This window comes from Pleurodeles waltl, chromosome 9, assembly GCF_031143425.1.
Source record: "Pleurodeles waltl isolate 20211129_DDA chromosome 9, aPleWal1.hap1.20221129, whole genome shotgun sequence".
Taxonomy (NCBI): Eukaryota; Metazoa; Chordata; class Amphibia; order Caudata; family Salamandridae; genus Pleurodeles; species Pleurodeles waltl.
This window is the reverse complement of record NC_090448.1, coordinates 665,256,146-665,276,846: the sequence shown is the minus strand read 5'-3', so window position 1 is coordinate 665,276,846 and position 20,701 is coordinate 665,256,146. Positions and strand designations below refer to the sequence as shown.

Here is a 20,701-nt window from a genome sequence, read left to right as displayed (position 1 = left end):
TTGTATGATTCCATGCACTCTCGGGCTACTTAGAGGACCCCCCAGTTTTGCTCGTACCAGTCTTCTGGGGTTTCCTGGGCAGCCCACGCTGCTGCCACCCCTCAGACAGGTTTCTACCCTCCTGCTGTTTGACCAGCACAGGCAGAGGAAGGCAGAACAAAGGTTTTCCTGTGGGAGAGGAAGGCAACATCCTCTCCCTTGGAAATGGGTGTTACATGGCTTGGAAGGGGTAGCCTCCTCAAGCCACTAGTATGCTTTGAAGGGCATATTTGGTGCCCTCCTTATATAAACCGGTTTGCACCAGTCCAGGGACCACTCCCCTGTCCATCACCACCCTAGGGGTGGTGCCCAGAGCTCCTCATGGTGGCCCGCTCGATTCTGCCATCTTGAATCCAAGGTGGGCAGAGGCCCCCCGGAGCATATAAGTGGCCAGGTCAGGTAGGTGATGTCACAGCCCCTTCCTGATAGGGGGTCGCCATGCTAGGTGACCAATCCCCCTTCCTTGGCTATTTAGAGTCTCCCTCTTGGATGGATCCTCGATTCGACATGGAAGATTCCAGCAGGACTTCTCTGCATTGTTTACTTCATCTTCTGGCAACTGAGACTCCAGGAACTGACAATCTGCAACTTCAGCCACAAATCCACTCTGCAACATTGTTTCTCCGGCTCCTTCTAGCAACTGCAACATCCCCCCCGGCTGTGCATCCTCTGAGGGTGACGAGTCTTCAGCCTGCACAAGAATTAAGAATGAATCTCCCTTTGAATGAAGGAGTTTCTCACCTGCATTTGCAGCGACGACCAGCTGCGTGGATCTTTTCTCTTCCGGAGCTGTGTGGAACGTGCATCACAGGTGATGGTCATCTGGAGTGGTCCCCTTGGTTCTCTCTACCAGCTGTCCAACTTGGGAAACGGTAATTCCTTGCCTCTCCTTGCTGGACAGTACCCCTGTGCACTGCAACTCTTGCAGCTACTAAGGCTTGTTTGTTCCTCCTCCTCCAAGGGATCTTGAGGCACTGTGTAGCCCCGGCCCCCAGCAATGCACGGTGTCCTGCCTCCTGCTCCATCGAATTGGGATACTTCTTCAGGTGTGCTGAGTCGGCCTCACTGCGACTCCTGTGCCTGCTGTCCGCGAGTCGCCTGTGGCAGCTGCCTTCTCTTCTTGGGACTCTCCCAGCTGCTGAGGGTCACCCCGGACTCCCTTCCTTGGGTCTAGTCTTTTGGACCTTGCTGATCCCCTTCCGCCTCGCAAAACCTTCTTCTCACTTGCATCACTTCTGGGACTCCTCTTCGGCACCTGTGCTGCACTGCTGACCTTTTTTCGTCCACTGTCAACCTGGTCCTGCACCCACAGAAGAGTGGGTAGTGGCTCATGCCACAACCGGACACTCCAACTCAAACGGGACTTGGTCCCCTTCCTTTGCAGGTCCTCTTCTGTCACGATCCACCTCTGGGTTCTTCGCGTCTTGGTTGGCTCTTGCACAATCCTTTTCATAAGTCATCCTATTGGTATTTTGGGGAAAACCAGGTACTTACTCTGCTGTCCTGGTCGTTGGGGTATGCTGTTTACTGATTCCTAATGTGTATATAATAGTGTGTTGTCTGACCTCGAGTCAGGGTAGTGCCTATACAGTATTAGTGTTTGTTACTATAATAAAGTACCTTTAATTTTGTAACACTGTGTGGTTCTTTTATGTGTTTAAGTGTTGTGTGACTGTAGTGGTATTGCAATAGCTTTGTATGTCTTGATTGGTCGTCCATAGCTACCTCTAGAGAGCAGGCCAGCTTCCTGCATGTTCGACAAGTGGGATCTTATAGGCCTGTCCTGAGTGGGAGATTTGTGGAGGAATAGCTAGGTACTTACCTTCACAGAGCTGCAAAACGACCATCAGGTGGCTCCCACCGAGACTTATAGACACTTGCAGGTCCGTCACGCCGTATACTAAGCGATCTCTAAAGGAGAAGATCTTCCGGAGTCCTGCCCCTTTAGGTCAGATTACTTGACAACAATTTACCCAAAAGGGCAATTTCCCTCACATATCAAAAATTGTTAAATAACTCACCTGACACCTTGACCTGACTGAGGGAGGCTGAGGGAGACCTTGGAAAGGGACCTGGGAGGTATAGTGGCCTGAAACCTTGGCCTTCTCACGTGAGGTGGCCATAAGAACACACTTCTGTCTCATACAGCTCAAGATCGTTCTTAGTATGCAGCTACAACACTGCTGAAAATGGGTAAAGTGGACGCAGTACTCTGCCCCAAAAAGTGCTGAGTACTAGGTACGTTTTAGTATTTGATATGGGAGTGTCCAGTGCTACAGATGTATTGGACGGCAGTGGTGGCCTGTGTGTCAAGTGTGTGGAGTCAGACTGGAGCTGAAGGTGAAATGGTGCCTCCTGAGCATCTGGGGTGATACAGATCTCACTCATATGGGAACGCCTTTGGGTTTCTCTGGGACTCATGGTAGCCAAACAAAATATAGGCAAACTTTGGGGGAATTGATGCTGCACCACAGTTGTGGGATTGGAAGAGCGCTATGGACTGATGTATGCAATCTGAGAAGGCATTTTTTTAAAGTAACGAGAGTCTGCACAAATGGAGTAAGGAGTGGGGGAAATGGAACCAATATCAGGGGCAACTATGTACTTCTGTATTGGGCAACATTTGTAATGCTTGGGGCCGAGGGAAACTGGACATGATTGCAAAAGTGAGAGTCGCTGGCGGCGTGGCAAGAGACAGGGATGGATGAATACTTACTGGTTATGTATTGCAAAATGCCACTGTGTGCTTTATCAACATGCCTGTACCTAATGTCACAAAAATCTATCTTTTATAGCCTCACATATGATCCACCTTTTTCTCAGTTGAGTCAATTCTATCACATGGTAAACATGTGCTTTTGTAATTTGAAGGTGGCCCCTAACTGCAAAACACCACTTTTACTGTAGTTGAAAAGTTTGAAAGGTAGTGGAGATGCTATTATTTTATGTGTGGTTTTAATCATAATACAAATCTGAAAGACACCAGCAGTGGAACACTGCCGTTTATCAATGTTCCTTGATAACGTCATGCTATCAGGTGCACCATGTTCTCTACTCTTTGGTTTTCCTTTCACAAATCATTACTTTCAGGTTAATATAAAATTAACCAGATCCACAACTTTCACAATGCATTGTTATTGAACAGATTGGAAAGCAATGTTATCTAGTGACCTAAAGTTGCATGTGCATAATTTTTGTCTTCCATTGTATCTGCCGTGGAAAAGGAGAGCATTTTGCCATTGAGGCTCCACATTGCAGAATTCTCCAAGCCCAACCATACAAGAACCTGTTTTCATTGGTAATTTCATAAAATTCCAGCCTGTTCTCCTTTGTAGCTCCCCTTTGAAATCACTTTTTTTATATCCTTTAGCACTGATAAAAGATCAAGTTTGTGAATTACATTGGAGTTTGTTGGCTTGCACAAATAAGTAGCATGTGTTACAAGTTGCTTAAAATGTATTGGGATGACCACAGATTCAAGAAGAGGTGGAGTTATTCTGTATTGTATGTGGGTTAAATTGTCTATTTTTATTCCCTGTCTCAGGTGCGCCAGCAGGCATTACTGTTCATCAAGCGCATGTATGAGAAGGAGCAACTGCGAGATTATGTGGAAAAATTTGCACTGAATTACCTCCAGTTGCTTGTCCACCCTATTCCACCTTCAGTGCTATTTGGAGCAGACAAGGATACAGGTAGACTGACAATATGCACAATGCAATAATCTAGGTTTATTCTGCTCACTGCTGTCTCCTGCTATGAGAGTATATATATTTTGTTCTGTTAACACTGTTATTCTAACACTTCTACCATTGTGGCCTCCTGTTTCTGAAATATGTGGTACCTGGTTAAAAAAGGTGTGATGGCATAGAAAGGTATGAATGCCCCTTGTTAATGAGGCTAGATAGACAAAGGTAAAATAAGTTAAAAGTAAATTCAGGTTTCAGCCTTGGAAGTCAGGCACTCCACACGCATTAATGATCAGATGCCAGTTTCTGTGAAGAAATACTTGAAGCCTGTTCTCTTCTTCAAAAGTTGCTTTTTGTGTTTTTTTTTTTCTTCCATCATCATGCTTGTCTGTGGAGAAGGTACGGCAAGTTTAAAAAAAAAAAAAAAATAAGAATTGTAACACACAACGGGTTCCAGGAATCCAACTTCTAGGTGTAAAATGCGTAAATAAGTAAAGACACTATAATTGAAGGAGGGCATAACCATCAAGAACAGCTAGGAACAAACTGTACTCAGATTCAGATGTGTAAAACGCACAAAACGATAAAAGTGAAGCAGGACGGCAGAGCATGAGTCTATATCGGAAACAGTCAAAGCAAGATGCGACGAAGATGGGAATGTATTGAAAGAATGAGGGGCATAGAAGGCAGGTGAGAGGGAGACTAAAGGTAGATGTATAGAAGAAACATAAGAATGAAGCGAAGAGGAGCTCAAGCAGTGTTAGGAGTAGAGGCTACTTAGACTGACAGTAGAAGTAGACAGGTAAGTTTCAATGAATTTGTGGATAGGCTCTAAGGTCAGTGAACAGTTATAAGCCATAGCCAACCTGTTGAGGTTACCAAGGTCTCAGAAGACTCCCAAGGGGCTGCCACAAAGATAAGTTTCGCTATTGTGATAGAAGCAATTTTACAAGAAACAAGGGAAGTAATTCAGAAAATTAGAGAAGGCTTCCTATAGTCTTGCCCCAGCAAAGAATGCACCCATTGCATTGCACGGATTGCACAGTGGTGATGCTTATAGTAAGGATGTTTTAAAGCTAAGCAGTGGTTTGCCATTGTGAATAGGAGACACTTTCATGACAACAGGAGATCAAGCTGTCCCATTTACAGCTTTAAATTTTGTTGAGCATTATCAAGAATGTGAGCAGCAGGATGTTCTGAGCACCATGCCTGGGGAGTAATGGGAGCTTCTGATATACTCTTCCCTGCACTAATGCAAAGCAGTTTTCTGGAAGGATATAAACACACTCAGGCTACAGATACATGAGGCTTACACTACTTACACTACTGTGGCCAGTGCAACACTGGGTAGAAATTATAAGAACCTGTAAGGCCCCTGGATTTTCTGTGTACTCTGGTGAAATGTCATATGCTTTTCATCCCACACTTGAAGGGTAGCTAAGTGGGTCTGAGTCAGTTCTCCTGAATTCATGCCCAATTTGCAGTAAATCCAGTCCAAAATAGAACTGGTTCCCAAATGGCCAAAGGGGTTTGTAGCTAGTTCCCAAAGTAAAAATGGGCAAACTCTCATTGTGCTACTATGACCTGTGTCCTGTAGACTCCAAACTGTTGGCATTATTATGTCTACTGGAAAATGTCAGAGGCCCAGTAGTCACTTCAAACTGGCTCAAAAATATTCAGAGTAAGATAAGTGTACCAGGGAACTATATGTGCCACCTACAAAGTATCATTAAGTCTTGCAAGTGTTGGAATTCTGTATCGCATTAATATTTTATGATAAAGATTTTCTAGCAGTGGGGATGTTTCAGGATTAAAGGCTGCTCACTATAGGGGCAGGCATCCACGGGGTACTACAAGAAGACCTGGTTTAATGGTCAGCTTGCTATCAGACCTGCATTTCAAAATATCTTACAAAAATGTAAGTTCCTGGATGTCTTTCCCAAAAATTATTAGTTAAGGGCAACCAGCATTCTCCAACAGAACACTTGAAGTTGCCAGACTGAAGGTGATTTTTGTGGTGGGGGAGGTCAGAGGATTTGGGGTAATGCTGCTTCTTTCTACCACTGGGTCACTGGACCAGTTGTTCTCTACTAGCTGTAGGGTGAGTGTCATGCTGGGTAAAGGCTGATTTGCATTCCTTTGCTGTCTATAGCACGTGTTTAACATGAGCTGCGATTTCCCTAAATGGACAAGAAGAGAGGTGTAAATAGCAGAAAGATTTCTGGATGAAGATCTGAGGAGAGGCTGCCCTCTCTACCAGTGCTACTATCCCACTGTGAAGGCTCGCACTGGTTAGATCCCACAAAGGACACCATGGAGAAAAATGCCATTAACGGTTGATGTTGAAAGGATATGCCATGGTCACCACCTTCAGATTCTTTTTTCTGCCATTGGGTCTGGAAGCAGAGCAAGAACGTGGGTGAGAATGTACATAAGGGACAGAGCCATACCCCTTTTAGCTTCTGCTCAAAGTGCCACCGCAAGAACGCACAGGACTGCAACCCGAGGTGTGTAGTCTTTGCCTACTAATGGACCACAACACCAAGAGCTGCAACATGTGCACAATCCCCACCAAAGACCCTTAAGACCAGTAAGAAACAGAGTTGGGTACATTGTCATGCCACAGTCCAAAACATCAGAGGAACTCTGCCTCACCAGTGATTAGGAGCATGTCAAAGGCACCGAGGTCGTGTAGGAGACGGATCCAAAGAGGTTGTCAAAAAAGAGAGGGAGAAGTTGTAAATAGTGTATAAAGATGAGTTGAAGTGCCATGTAACACAGGGGTGCACCGGGGCTGAGCAGAAACATTTTCCCTCGGAATCTAAAACTACCAAAAGGCTGATGAACTAGGGTAAGCATAAACACAAAAAATCCCATGGGCTCAGGACAAAAGATAACATTGGTGGTAAACCCTTGGAACTGGCCTCCCTGGTTATCTAAACTAATTCATAAGGTCACAAAAATGAAAGATGGTCACCCTACAGAATGTCATCCTGTGCTTGCCGAAAGAAGACTGTATGACAACAATAGGCTTCAAGGACACCTACCAACAAGGCAGTAACAAAAAACACAAGAAGCTCCTGTGGTTCACCATACAAAAGGTTCATTATAGGTTCAGACTGACTGATCGACTGGGCCAGGGGATGTGCATATGCTAGAGCCCCCCCCCCCCCCCCACCCCCACTCCCCTCCCAATACCCAAAGTCCAATGATGCCATTTATGTTATATGATGAAAAATACACATGACGCTGATACTCCTTGCCTCTCAGTTGGCCAGGCAGACATGGTTTTCAGATCTGGTGGCGATGGCTCAGGGCAGAATGATAAAAACTACCACCTTACCAAGACCTAACAATGAAAGAGGCCAGCTATACAAGTCAGAGCCAGTAACTCTCAGCTTGGCAGCATGGTTCCTGTGCCTTTAGAGTTTGAACAGCGAGGTCTACCACAGAGAACTAAGGAGATCCTCAAAGAAGCAAGAAAAGAAGGAGCACAAGGAACTGCTCCTCAACAAAGTGGAACATATTAATACACAGCTGTGACAGGCAAGGAACAAAAGGTAACTGGACAGGAGACACCACAGTGGTAAAGTACCTCACCCACCTTTCATATGAGGGTTTATCATACGCCTCCTTCAAGGTTCACCTCTCTGCCATAGTAGCATACAGTAGAGGGGTCATAGGAAGAGGTTTCTTCAATATTCCATTGATCAAAAGGTTTCTTAAAGGGGTAAAGAAGGTAGCCCCACCAAGAACGATGCTTGCACAGCTTTGGAATATAAACCTAGTTGTTAACATTACTCATGAAATCACAATTCGAACCGACGCACAAAGCAGATCTCAACCACCTGACTCTGCTTTCTTGATCGCCGCCACATACTTGTAAACAGGTAGTGAACTACAAGTGCTCACAACACGAGTCCTACTTACAGATGCACAAAGACAAATTGGTTATTAGTACCAATCCACTGTTCCCACCAAAAGTCATCATAAATTTGCTTGCCGAAAAGGCAATACAACTGGCAACTTTTTCTATGTTCCAAATATCCATGCAGAAAAACCACTATAGAAGCTTGAAATATGAAGGACAGTCATGTAGTACTTTCAGGAAAGGAGAAGGACCAGGAAAGTAAAACCAGTTTGTCATCCTATTTACATCAAAGAAGGGCACACTGGTCAGGAAAGGGACCATTGCAATGTAGTCATATCAAACCAGGGTAGTCCCATTAATCCAGATGTGCAACAAAACTGGTGTAGAGCTATAACTGAGACCAGGATACTTTACAAGGAAGAAAGGAGGCACATTTGCATTCATAGTTAATATCTCCATTCAAGTCATCAGTATACCAGCCACACAATCTTCATCACACACTTTATCAAAACATTTCTGTGTTGGGTGTTCAGCAAGCTGAGTGGCAGAGGTGTGACAGATTACCTGTTCTGCTTCTCAGACTCATTTCAACCCAACCTTCAAATCAGGGCAACATCTCCATGCACAGCATGTGAAACCAGAAGTGATTCAAGCTGTGAAACAAATTGGTTACTTGTAGGAGAAGATTTGCATCTACAAGCATTTTTATGATTCATGTGTGACTCTCCAACCTCCCCAGAAATTAGAAAACTGATAAACAGGAAGGGCAAAACAAGAAAGGAAAATGCTGGGAAGCAATAAAAAGTATACAATCACTAAAGAAAAAGGGGAAAAAAGAATGTGAAGATGTTTTCCATGCAGAGGGCTTTCGGGGGAGGGTGTTTTGATGTCACAGAGGGAAGGACTACACAGCAAATGGTTGGCACCATCTAGAACAAAGGAGAAAAAAAAAACAATTCTAATAATTCCTGACCCAACCACTAGTTGGTGAAAACATTATGCACAGCATATGAATCCAGAAAAATCCTCAAGCTGCAGAAGTACTCCTAGCGGTAAGTAACTATTTTGTTGTTTGACTTTGAGACCCAATTTGATATAGAGGCGCACGAAATCTTCAATTTCAATCAGGAAAACAGCGGATCGGCTCAGGAGGATAAAGATATAGCAATTTGAAAGAGACTTCTAGCTGCACATTCCTCACCTTAGAGTTAGCCCAGGCGTCGACTAGATCCAGAAGATTTTTCTTGAGCAGTACCCCTGCGCGCCTGTAGGCGGCATTGATCGGATTTGCATGCACCATCATCTTCTAAGCTTAAAGTGATGTGTGCTGCACCTGTGTAAGCATTGCACTGATGTCAGTTCTTTTCTTTCTGTGCCGGCGCAGATATGGGATTATCTACCCCTTCAGTCACTTTCTGACTGACCTTTTTTCAATGTTTTTCGAGCCCTGCTGCATCTGTCACCGGCCTGTGTTGGTGACGGCCCTGCACTTTGTTTACTTGTTGGTGCTTTGAACGCGACCACGACCCAAAGTCATGCTCCAACTGCCATGCAATGAACCTGAAGGTTTTGAAGGAGTGCTCCCTCAAGCTAATGGTGGCTGTTGTCCAACTCTGCGCTGGTGGAGGTCCCAGTCGATTGGAAGGCCCCGGGATTGGTTGCGGAATCAGAGGTCTTTGTCCCATTCGAAATCTATGGGACACTTGAGTAAGTCCAAGTATAAGAAGTCATTGACGAGACGTGGGAACGTCCACGTTCTGGGTCTTGTTAACCAGTTGAGCCTGCATCTGGGCTGATTCCGAGCTTCCCTGAGTTTCCGGGAGCCAAAGCAACACCCGCCCAATGGGAAGAATTTTATGACTTGCGCCATATTTGGGCAAACTGACCCCTCAGTTGCTTTTGGGCCCCGCTGGCTCAGCAGAGCCCCTGCTGGTTCCATACTGGTGGCACTTGCCCCTGCTTTATTGGATCTGGACTGACGCCAGTCATGTCACCTGTACCTTACTTGGTGCCGGTCCCAATGCAGATGCTCCTGGCACCCACCAGCAGCACCCCCATTTTGATCCCTGAATCTGATACGGAGTCAGAGGGTCGTCCCTCGATGCCATATCAAGAGCCTTGCCTCCCATATCGGATCCTGAGCCTATTCCTATGGGCTTGGTCTCAGGGAGGTATGGGATGGACCCTGAAGAAGTCCAGTCTTACGAAAATGGCATGGACTGGTGTGAGGAACTGGGTGAAGCCAGTGGCCTGGATACTTTCCCAGATGCTGACATGCCGTCTCTCCCTACTGTGGCTATGGAGGAAGGAGCATCTTTTGCGATGGTGCAGAGATCTTCACTTGCCCTCAGTGGTGGTCAAGACTGTCTTGACAGAGGTACGTCAGCTGGGAGTCTTCCCATCTGAACTGCTCCTCCCATTTAATGAGGCCCTCATAGATGTCCTTTTGAGTACATGGTCCATACACAACACAGGGGTGCCTGTGAACACGACAATCGCCTGTCGCCCCATCCCAGGGGACCCAACTCTTCTCACACAACACCCCACCCCTGAGAGTTTAGTGGTCCAGGCCTCCACCTCCCATGTTAACCCTGGCATGTTTCCTACCACTTCTCCAGATCCAAATAGGAAATCTAAGATGCTGCAGTCTGAAAACCCTGCATGCCTTTTGGGCTGCTACTCCCATGCTCTGTGGGATACAGTTGTGCAAGTGCTGCCTACGGTCCCAGAGGAGACCTGGGCCATGCTCTCGAAAGTGGCAACAGGCGGGAGAGATGCAGCAAAGTTCACAATTCGAGGACTCAACGTGACCAACTAGCTAGGTAAAGCGGTTTCATTGACAGTGGCCCTTAGGTGGCTTTTCGGGGGATATCACGTCGTCTTTGATGGACATGCCCTTCGATGGCTCCCGTATCTTTGGATACAAAGCTGACTTAGCGCTCAAGAGAGTTGAGAATAGTTGGTCTATAGTTCGGTCTGTAGTGGATCCTATTTAGTATTAATGGGAATCAGGAGTTTAGCCTTCTGGCTTGCAGACATGTGCCCCCATAACCTAGTGACTTTTAAACTACTTAGCCTGCTCTGCTTGAGCACATGTATTTAATTATTTCTTCCAAGATGGCTGCCACTCCAAGAGGTAAGTATTTAGAAGACCTCCAACGACAAGGAGAGCAGAGGTAAGTTGCCTGGTCCTCCCATAGACTAACATGGGACTTCGTATTTGAATAATGCAAGAACAGGACCAGGCCAGTGGAACCCAGCGGTGGATTCTGGATGGAGGACCTGTTAAAAAAAAAAAAAAAAAGGGGGACAGAGTCAAGTCCACGCATGAGTGTCCTGTGGGTAAAGATCCAGGTTGACGGTGGTGGGTGAAGGCCCACTGTGGAGTCCAGGAGCTGCAGAGGAGTCCCTGAAGTTGCCTAGGAGCTATCCCTCGATGGTCTCTGGATTTCAGACGGGTCAGTGGTCAGGGTGACCATCAACAAGCAAATGTAACTGAGGCTGTTGAAGATTTGCAGAGCGAAAGAGGACCGGCAAGGTCCTGGGGACTTGACCCTTGGAGGGAAGTACCGGGCTATCCCTAAGAAGACAGGAGAGCCAGCAAAAGCAGTTGGAGCCGCCAAGAGAAACCCACTGGCAGCAGGAACAGTAAGTCGCAGTGAGGCCAAGGCAGCACACCTGAAGAGGAGTCCTACGTTGCTGGAGCAGCAGAGAGCAATCTGTCCTTGCAGAGGTAGAGTGCTGTAGCTACTGGAAGCTTGAAGATGCCTAGGAGCAGGGATCAACAAGCCTTGGATGCTGCAACAGTTGAGGTGCAGAGGATTCAGTCCTGGCGGAAGAGGCAAGGGCTCACCATCTCCCACGTCAGACAGAAGGCAGAGAGGACCCTTCAGGAACACCACTTGTGTTGGGGAATCTTCGCAGGTCCAGAGGACAGCAGATCTCAGCAGCCGGACGTTGTTGCCTTAGGTGTCGCAGATGCAGGGGAGTGACTCCTTCGCTCCAAGGAAGATTCCTTCTTGCTTCTTTGGTGTAGCTGAAGTCTTGCTGACCTCAGAGAAGTACATGAGGGACCTCTGGTGTTCCAATGCCCTAGGTACCCAAGTACCATATACTTGGGTCTTACAGGGGTACGCCAGTATGCCAGTTGTGGGGTGTAAAGGGTACAGAGGCAACCAAATTTAGAGGAGAGAGCACAATCAACTGGGGTCCTGGTTAGCAGGAACCTAGTGAAAACAGTCTAAGCACTCTTACAACAGGCAAAAAGTGGGGATAACATGCCAAAAAGAGGGACTTTACTACAATCAGTCAATGCATGAATGATCGAGTGATCAGATTCCGTAGACGAGTGAGACATAAAGTTGTCGAGGTTGCATCAAAGTTTAACATTCTTCATTGGTGTTGTCTTCAAGTATAAGTTTAGTGAGTTAGAATTGGACCCATTCCCACCATGTGTGGGGGAATAGTTTGGATGAGTCTTTCCATTCATTGGGGATAACTTTACGGCCAGTTGTGACTAGAATGTTCCATAGGAGACGGTCCTCTTTGTTTAATGCCTGTTTAATGTCAGTCGGATGCCCTGTGTGATAGAGGCTAAAGTCGGAGTCCATTTTGTATGAAGTATTTGAGATATTGTATTACTGATGTCCTGCCAGAACTTTCTGTTCGAGGTGCACTCCATTACCACTTGTTTTAAGTCTCATGCTTCCTTCTTACAGCTCCAGCATGTGTTGGAGGATCAGAGGCCTAGTTTATAAACTTTGGCTGGAGTCAGGTGGACCATATTGACAATTCAGTATCTGTTTTGTGCTAGAGATGGAGCTATGGTGGAAGTAAGGTTACTCCAGATAGATGGCGAGTCCAGTGAGACCTTTGGAGTATTGTTGGATGTCTGATAGAGTTTCCAACTTGTGTGCGTTTATTTAGTGAGGTTTTTGTGGAGGATAGGTGGGAGTACAGTTTGGAAGCTGGGTGACTGCCTTTGGTAACTTTTTCTAATGTGTAGGGTAAGTCAGGGGTGTTGGCGGTTTATGTTTGGCTATAAGTGATTTTATTTTAAGGAAATGGTAAAAGTCTAGGTCATTTGGGTCGAATTTGTCTTTAATTTGAGAGAACGGTATGGGTTCTGAGGGGTGCCGATATTTCTCACAAGGAGAATATTGTTTTCTGCCCATTTCTCAATATACAACGTTCTACCATCTAGTTTTAAGTTTTCATTGTACCATAGCAAGGCTAGACATGAATGTTTAATTTTCTTGGATTGGTGGTGGTTAGGAACCAGTGGCTCCCCTATTTCGCTAGGAATGCATGTTGGCATTGTAGGAAAGTACCATCTTGCCTGGCATGTTACCCCCATTTTTCACTGTATATATGTTGTTTTAGTTGTATGTGTCACTGGGACCCTGGTAACCCAGGGCCCCAGTGCTCATAAGTGTGCCTGAATGTGTTACCTGTGTAGTGACTAACTGTCTCACTGAGGCTCTGCTAATCAGAACCTCAGTGGTTATGCTCTCTCATTTCTTTCCAAATTGTCACTAACAGGCTAGTGACCATTTTCACCAATTTACATTGGCTTACTGGAACACCCTTATAATTCCCTAGTATATGGTACTGAGGTACCCAGGGTATTGGGGTTCCAGGAGATCCCTATGGGCTGCAGCATTTCTTTTGCCCACCCATAGGGAGCTCTGACAATTCTTACACAGGCCTGCCACTGCAGCCTGAGTGAAATAACGTCCACGTTATTTCACAGCCATTTTACACTGCACGTAAGTAACTTATAAGTCACCTATATGTCTAACCTTTACCTGGTAAAGGTTAGGTGCAAAGTTACTTAGTGTGAGGGCACCCTGGCACTAGCCAAGGTGCCCCCACATTGTTCAGGGCCAATTTCCCTGACTTTGTGAGTGCGGGGACACCATTACACCCTTCACTACATATAGGTCACTACCTATATGTAGCTTCACAATGGTAACTCCGAATATGGCCATGTAACCTGTCTATGATCATGGAATTGCCCCCTCTATGCCATCCTGGCATAGTTGGCACAATCCCATGATCCCAGTGGTCTGTAGCACAGACCCTGGTACTGCCAAACTGCCCTTCCTGGGGTTTCACTGCAGCTGCTGCTGCTGCCAACCCCTCAGACAGGCATCTGCCCTCCTGGGGTCCAGCCAGGCCTGGCCCAGGATGGCAGAACAAAGAACTTCCTCTGAGAGAGGGTGTGACACCCTCTCCCTTTGGAAAATGGTGTGAAGGCAGGGGAGGAGTAGCCTCCCCCAGCCTCTGGAAATGCTTTCTTGGGCACAGATGTGCCCAATTCTGCATAAGCCAGTCTACACCGGTTCAGGGGACCCCTTAGCCCTGCTCTGGCGCGAAACTGGACAAAGGAAAGGGGAGTGACCACTCCCCTGACCTGCACCTCCCCTGGGAGGTGTCCAGAGCTCCTCCAGTGTGCTCCAGACCTCTGACATCTTGGAAACAGAGGTGCTGCTGGCACACTGGACTGCTCTGAGTGGCCAGTGCCACCAGGTGACGTCAGAGACTCCTTGTGATAGGCTCCTTCAGGTGTTGCTAGCCTATCCTCTCTCCTAGGTGGCCAAGCCCTCTTTTCTGGCTATTTAGGGTCTCTGGGGAAACTTTAGATAACGAATGCAAGAGCTCATCCGAGTTCCTCTGCATCTCTCTCTTCACCTTCTGCCAAGGAATCGACTGCTGACCGCGCTGGAAGCCTGCAAAACTGCAACATAGTAGCAAAGACGACTACTGCAACTCTGTAACGCTGATCCTGCCGCCTTCTCAACTGTTTTCCTGGTGGTGCATGCTGTGGGGGTAGTCTGCCTCCTCTCTGCAATAGAAGCTCCGAAGAAATCTCCCGTGGGTCGACGGAATCTTCCCCCTGCAACCGCAGGCACCAAAAAGCTGCATTACCGGTCCCTTGGGTCTCCTCTCAGCACGACGAGCGAGGTCCCTCGAATCCAGCAACTCTGTCCAAGTTGCCACCACAGTCCAATGACTCTTCAGTCCAAGTTTGGTGGAGGTAAGTCCTTGCCTCACCTCGCTAGACTGCATTGCTGGGAACCGCGACTTTTGCAGCTACTCCGGCCTCCGTGCACTTCCGGCGGAAATCCTTTGTGCACAGTCCAGGCTGGGTCCACGGCACTCTAACCTGCATTGCACAACCTCCTAAGTTGTTCTCCGGCGACGTGGGACTTCTTTGTGCGACTTCGGGTGAGCACCGTTTCACGCATCCTCGTAGTGCCTGTTTCTGGCACTTCTCCGGGTGCTACCTGCTGCTAAGAGGGCTCCTTGTCTTGCTCGACGTCCCCTCTACCTCCTGGTCCAATTTGCGACCTCCTGGTCCCTCCTGGGCCACAGCAGCATCCAAAAACGCTAACCGCACGATTTGCAGCTAGCAAGGCTTGTTGGCGTTCTTTCGGCGGGAAAACACTTCTGCACGACTCTACAAGGCGAGAGGGATCCGTCCTCCAAAGGGGAAGTCTCTAGCCCTTTGCGTTCCTGCAGAAACCGCAGCTTCTTCTGTCCAGTAGAAGCTTCTTTGCACCCGCGGCTGGCATTTCCTGGGCATCTGCCCATCTCCGACTTGCTTGTGACTTTTGGACTTGGTCCCCTTGTTCCACAGGTACCCCAGATTGGAAATCCAGCGTTGTTGCATTGTTGGTTTGTGTCTTTCCTGCATTATTCCTCTAACACGACTTCTTTGTCCTTAGGGGAACTTTAGTGCACTTTGCACTCACTTTTCAGGGTCTTGGGGAGGGTTATTTTTCTAACTCTCACTATTTTCTAATAGTCCCAGCGACCCTCTACAAGGTCACATAGGTTTGGGGTCCATTCGTGGTTCGCATTCCACTTTTGGAGTATATGGTTTGTGTTGCCCCTATCCCTATGTTTCCCCATTGCATCCTATTGTAACTATACATTGTTTGCACTGTTTTCTAAGACTATACTGCATATTTTTGCTATTGTGTATAAATATCTTGTGTATATTTCCTATCCTCTCACTGAGGGTACACTCTAAGATACTTTGGCATATTGTCATAAAAATAAAGTACCTTTATTTTTAGTATAACTGTGTATTGTGTTTTCTTATGATATTGTGCATATGACACTAAGTGGTACTGTAGTAGCTTCACACGTCTCCTAGTTCAGCCTAAGCTGCTCTGCTAAGCTTCCATTATCTATCAGCCTAAGCTGCTAGACACCCTATACACTAATAAGGGATAACTGGGCCTGGTGCAAGGTGTAAGTACCCCTTGGTACTCACTACAAGCCAGTCCAGCCTCCTACATTGGCTGTGCAGTGGTGGGATAAGTGCTTTGAGACTACTTACCACTCTTGTCATTGTACTTTTCATAAGAGAAAAATATACAAAACAAGTTCAGTGTATATACACATAGCCAAAAAGTTTTGCATTTCCTCTTTTCACTCTTTTCTAAGTGCTGAAAAGTACTTCTAACTTTCTAAAAAGTTTAAAAAGTTTTTTTCTCTGTCTTTCTAAAAGCTCTGACAAACTTTTTTCTCTTTTTCTATCACTTTAACTCTCTCTAAAAATGTCTGGCACAGGCCAAAATGTTGATCTGTCCAAACTTGCATATGATCACCTTAGCTGGAAAGGAGCAAGGAGTCTCTGCATAGAGAGAGGTTTGAGTGTAGGGAAGAATCCTTCCTTGGAATTGTTACTAAACATGCTTAGAGAACAAGATAAGGCTAAAAGTGCCCCATCTGTTGAAAAAGTAGCTAATGGTTCCCAATCTGATCCAGGGACTCCCCCAGGAAATGGTTCAGGAAAGAAACTTCTTAGCCTTCCCATTACAAGACAGTCTAGCATAGTTGTTACTGAGGTGAAGTCACATCATACAGATGATGTGCTCTCACATTACACTGTCAGCCAAGCTGTTAGGGTGTCCTCTGTAAGGGACAGGTCTCCTTCTGTTCATTCCCATCATACCTCTGTATCTAGAAATGTCCCTCCCACCAACCCTGATGACAGATTGTTAGAAAGGGAACTCAATAAGTTGAGTGTGGAACAAACCAGACTGAAGCTTAAAAAGCAACAGCTGGATTTGGATAGACAGTCTTTAGAATTAGAGAAGGAAAGACAGAAGTTGGGTTTAGAAACCCATGGTGGCAGCAGCAGTATTCCCCATAGTCATCCTGCCAAAGAGCATGATTCCAGGAATCTGCACAAGATAGTTCCCCCTTATAAGGAGGGGGATGACATTAACAAGTGGTTTGCTGCACTTGAGAGGGCCTGTGTTGTACAGGATGTCCCTCAAAGGCAGTGGGCTGCTATCCTATGGCTATCATTTAGTGGAAAAGGTAGGGATAGGCTCCTTACTGTGAAAGAAAGTGATGCCAATAATTTCACAGTACTTAAGAATGCACTCCTGGATGGTTATGGCTTAACCACTGAACAGTACAGGATAAAGTTCAGAGAGACCAAAAAGGAGTCTTCACAAGACTGGGTTGATTTCATTGACCATTCAGTGAAGGCCTTGGAGGGGTGGTTACATGGCAGTAAAGTTACTGATTATGACAGCCTGTATAACTTGATCCTGAGAGAGCATATTCTTAATAATTGTGTGTCTGATTTGTTGCACCAGTACTTGGTGGACTCTGATCTGACCTCTCCCCAAGAATTGGGAAAGAAGGCAGACAAATGGGTCAGAACAAGGGTGAACAGAAAAGTTCATACAGGGGGTGACAAAGATGGCAACAAAAAGAAGGATGGTAAGTCTTCTGACAAGGGTGGGGACAAATCTAAAAATGAGTCTTCATCAGGCCCACAAAAACACTCTGGTGGGGGTGGTGGGTCCAAATCCTCCTTTAATCAAAACAAAGAAAAGAAACCATGGTGCTATTTATGTAAAGTAAAAGGCCATTGGACAACAGATCCCAGTTGTCCAAAGAAAAGCACCAAGCCTCCTACCACTACAACCCCTACTGCTACACCTAGTGTCCCTACTAATAGCAGTGGTGGTGGGAGCAAACCTACTAATAGCCAATCCAAGGGAGTAGCTGGGCTCACTATTGGTAACTTAGTTGGGGTTGGCCTTGTTAGGGAGGCCACAGAGGCTGTGTTAGTCTCTGAGGGGGCTATTGATTTAGCCACCTTAGTTGCTTGTCCCCTTAATATGGATAAGTACAAGCAGCTACCCCTAATAAATGGTGTTGAGGTTCAGGCCTACAGGGACACTGGAGCCAGTGTGACTATGGTCATAGAGAAACTGGTCCACCCTGAACAACACCTGCTTGGTCACCAGTACCAAGTAACCGATGCTCACAACAACACACTTAGCCACCCCATGGCTGTTGTTAATCTCAACTGGGGGGGGGGTTACTGGTCCAAAGAAAGTTGTGGTAGCCACAGATTTACCTGTAGTCTGTCTACTAGGAAATGATTTGGAGACATCAGCTTGGTCAGATGTGGAGTTGGAGGCCCATGCAGCAATGCTGGGCATCCCAGGGCATATTTTTGCTTTGACAAGGGCTCACGCCAAAAAGCAAAAAGGACAGGGAAGCTTGGATCCTGGAACAATGGACCAAGTGCTCCCTAAAGCTAGGGCTAGTAGAAGCAAACCACTTCCTACTATCCCTCCCTCTACAGTGGATTCAACTTCTGAGGAAGAAGAATTCCCTCCCTGTGCAGAACCTACACCAGAGGAGCTGGAAGCAGACACTGCTGAGCTTTTGGGTGAAGGGGGGCCTGCCAGGGAGGAGCTGAGTGTGGCACAGCAAACCTGTCCCACATTAGAGGGTCTAAGACAGCAAGCTGTCAAACAAGCTAATGGGGATGTCGGTGACTCTCACAGAGTTTACTGGGAGGACAACCTCTTGTACACTGAGCATAGGGATCCTAAACCTGGAGCAGCCAGAAGATTAGTGATTCCTCAGGAGTACAGAAAGTTCCTCCTAACTCTTGCCCACGACATTCCCCTAGCTGGGCACCTGGGTCAAATGAAAACTTGGACAGACTTGTTCCCTTGTTTCATTGGCCTAGGATGTCTGAGGACACAAAAGATTTTTTTAAGTCCTGTGAAACCTGTGAAGCCAGTGGCAAAACAGGTGGCACACCAAAGGCACCCCTTATTCCACTGCCTGTGGTTGGGGTTCCCTTTGAAAGGGTAGGGGTTGACATAGTTGGCCCCCTTGACCCTCCTACTGCTTCAGGCAATAGGTTTATCTTGGTGGTAGTGGACCATGCCACAAGATACCCTGAAGCAATTCCTTTAAGGACCACTACAGCACCTGCAGTGGCAAAGGCCCTCCTGGGAATATTTTCTAGGGTGGGCTTCCCAAAGGAAGTAGTATCAGACAGGGGAAGCAATTTCATGTCTGCATACTTAAAGGCCATGTGGAAGGAGTGTGGTGTAACTTACAAGTTCACAACACCCTATCATCCACAAACAAATGGACTGGTGGAGAGATTTAATAAAACTCTCAAAGGCATGATTATGGGTCTCCCTGAAAAACTCCGCAGGAGATGGGATATCCTTCTACCATGCCTCCTTTTTGCCTACAGGGAGGTACCCCAGAAAGGAGTGGGCTTCAGCCCCTTTGAACTTCTTTTTGGACACCCTGTTAGGGGTCCACTCACACTTGTAAAGGAGGGTTGGGAACAACCTTTAAAAGCTCCCAAGCAGGATATTGTGGATTATGTACTTGGCCTCAGATCAAGGATGGCTGAGTACATGAAAAAGGCCAGCAAAAACCTTCAGGCCAGCCAAGAGCTCCAGAAGCAATGGCATGACCAGAAGGCTGTTTTGGTTCAGTACCAACCAGGGCAGAAAGTGTGGGTCTTGGAGCCTGTGGCCCCAAGAGCACTCCAAGATAAATGGAGTGGACCCCACACAATTGTTGAAAAGAAGGGAGAAGTCACCTATTTAGTTGACTTAGGCACTGCCAGGAGTCCCCTTAGGGTGCTCCATGTCAACCGCCTGAAACCCTACTATGACAGGGCTGATCTCACCCTGCTCATGGCAACTGATGAGGGACAGGAAGAAGACAGTGATCCTCTACCTGATCTCTTCTCTTCCACAGAACAAGATGCTCTTGTGGAAGGTGTAGTTTTGGCTGATTGTCTTACTGCTGAGCAGAAAGACCATTGCATAAATCTCCTAGATCAATTCTCTGAACTCTTCTCTACTGTGCCAGGTACCACTTCTTGGTGTGAGCACACTATAGATACTGGAGACAGTTTACCTGTCAAAAGTAAGATCTATAGGCAGCCTGACCATGTCAGGGACTGCATAAAGCAAGAGGGGCAGAAAATGTTAGAACTAGGAGTGGTTGAGCACTCTGAAAGTCCATGGGCTTCTCCTGTGGTACTTGTACCAAAACCCCATTCCAAAGAAGGAAATGCGGTTTTGTGTAGACTATAGAGGTCTCAACTTGGTAACTGTGAGAAAGTAGCCTCTTTCTAGCCTTGTTACCCCCACTTTTGGCCTGTTTGTGAGTGTATGCCAGGGTGTTTTCACTGTCTCACTGGGATCCTGCTAGCCAGGGCCCAGTGCTCATAGTGAAAACCCTATGTTTTCAGTATGTTTGTTATGTGTCACTGGGACCCTGCTAGTCAGGACCCCAGTGCTCATAAGTTTGTGGCCTATATGTGTGTGTTCCCTGTGTAGTGCCTAACTGTCTCACTGAGGCTCTGCTAACCAGAACCTCAGTGGTTATGCTCTCTCATTTCTTTCTAAATTGTCACTAACAGGCTAGTGACCAATTTTACCAATTTACATTGGCTTACTGGAACACCCTTATAATTCCCTAGTATATGGTACTGAGGTACCCAGGGTATTGGGGTTCCAGGAGATCCCTATGGGCTGCAGCATTTCTTTTGCCACCCAGAGGGAGCTCTGACAATTCTTACACAGGCCTGCCACTGCAGCCTGAGTGAAATAACGTCCACGTTATTTCACAGCCATTTTACACTGCACTTAAGTAACTTATAAGTCACCTATATGTCTAACCTTTACCTGGTAAAGGTTAGGTGCAAAGTTACTTAGTGTGAGGGCACCCTGGCACTAGCCAAGGTGCCCCCACATTGTTCAGAGCCAATTCCCTCAACTTTGTGAGTGCGGGGACA

At 46.6% G+C, this 20,701-nt stretch overlaps 1 protein-coding gene across 5 annotated transcripts in view; it reads left to right on the top strand.

Annotated features, from left to right (window-relative positions):
• Positions 1 to 20,701, top strand: part of SYMPK (symplekin scaffold protein) — a 1,084,618-nt gene that overhangs the window by 548,676 nt on the left and 515,241 nt on the right. For all 5 annotated transcript variants that reach the window (XM_069207742.1, XM_069207740.1, XM_069207741.1 and 2 more), the window contains one exon: positions 3,584 to 3,731. In XM_069207742.1, the coding sequence (XP_069063843.1) occupies positions 3,584 to 3,731 (148 nt within the window). The remainder of the gene's footprint in view (positions 1 to 3,583; positions 3,732 to 20,701) is intronic.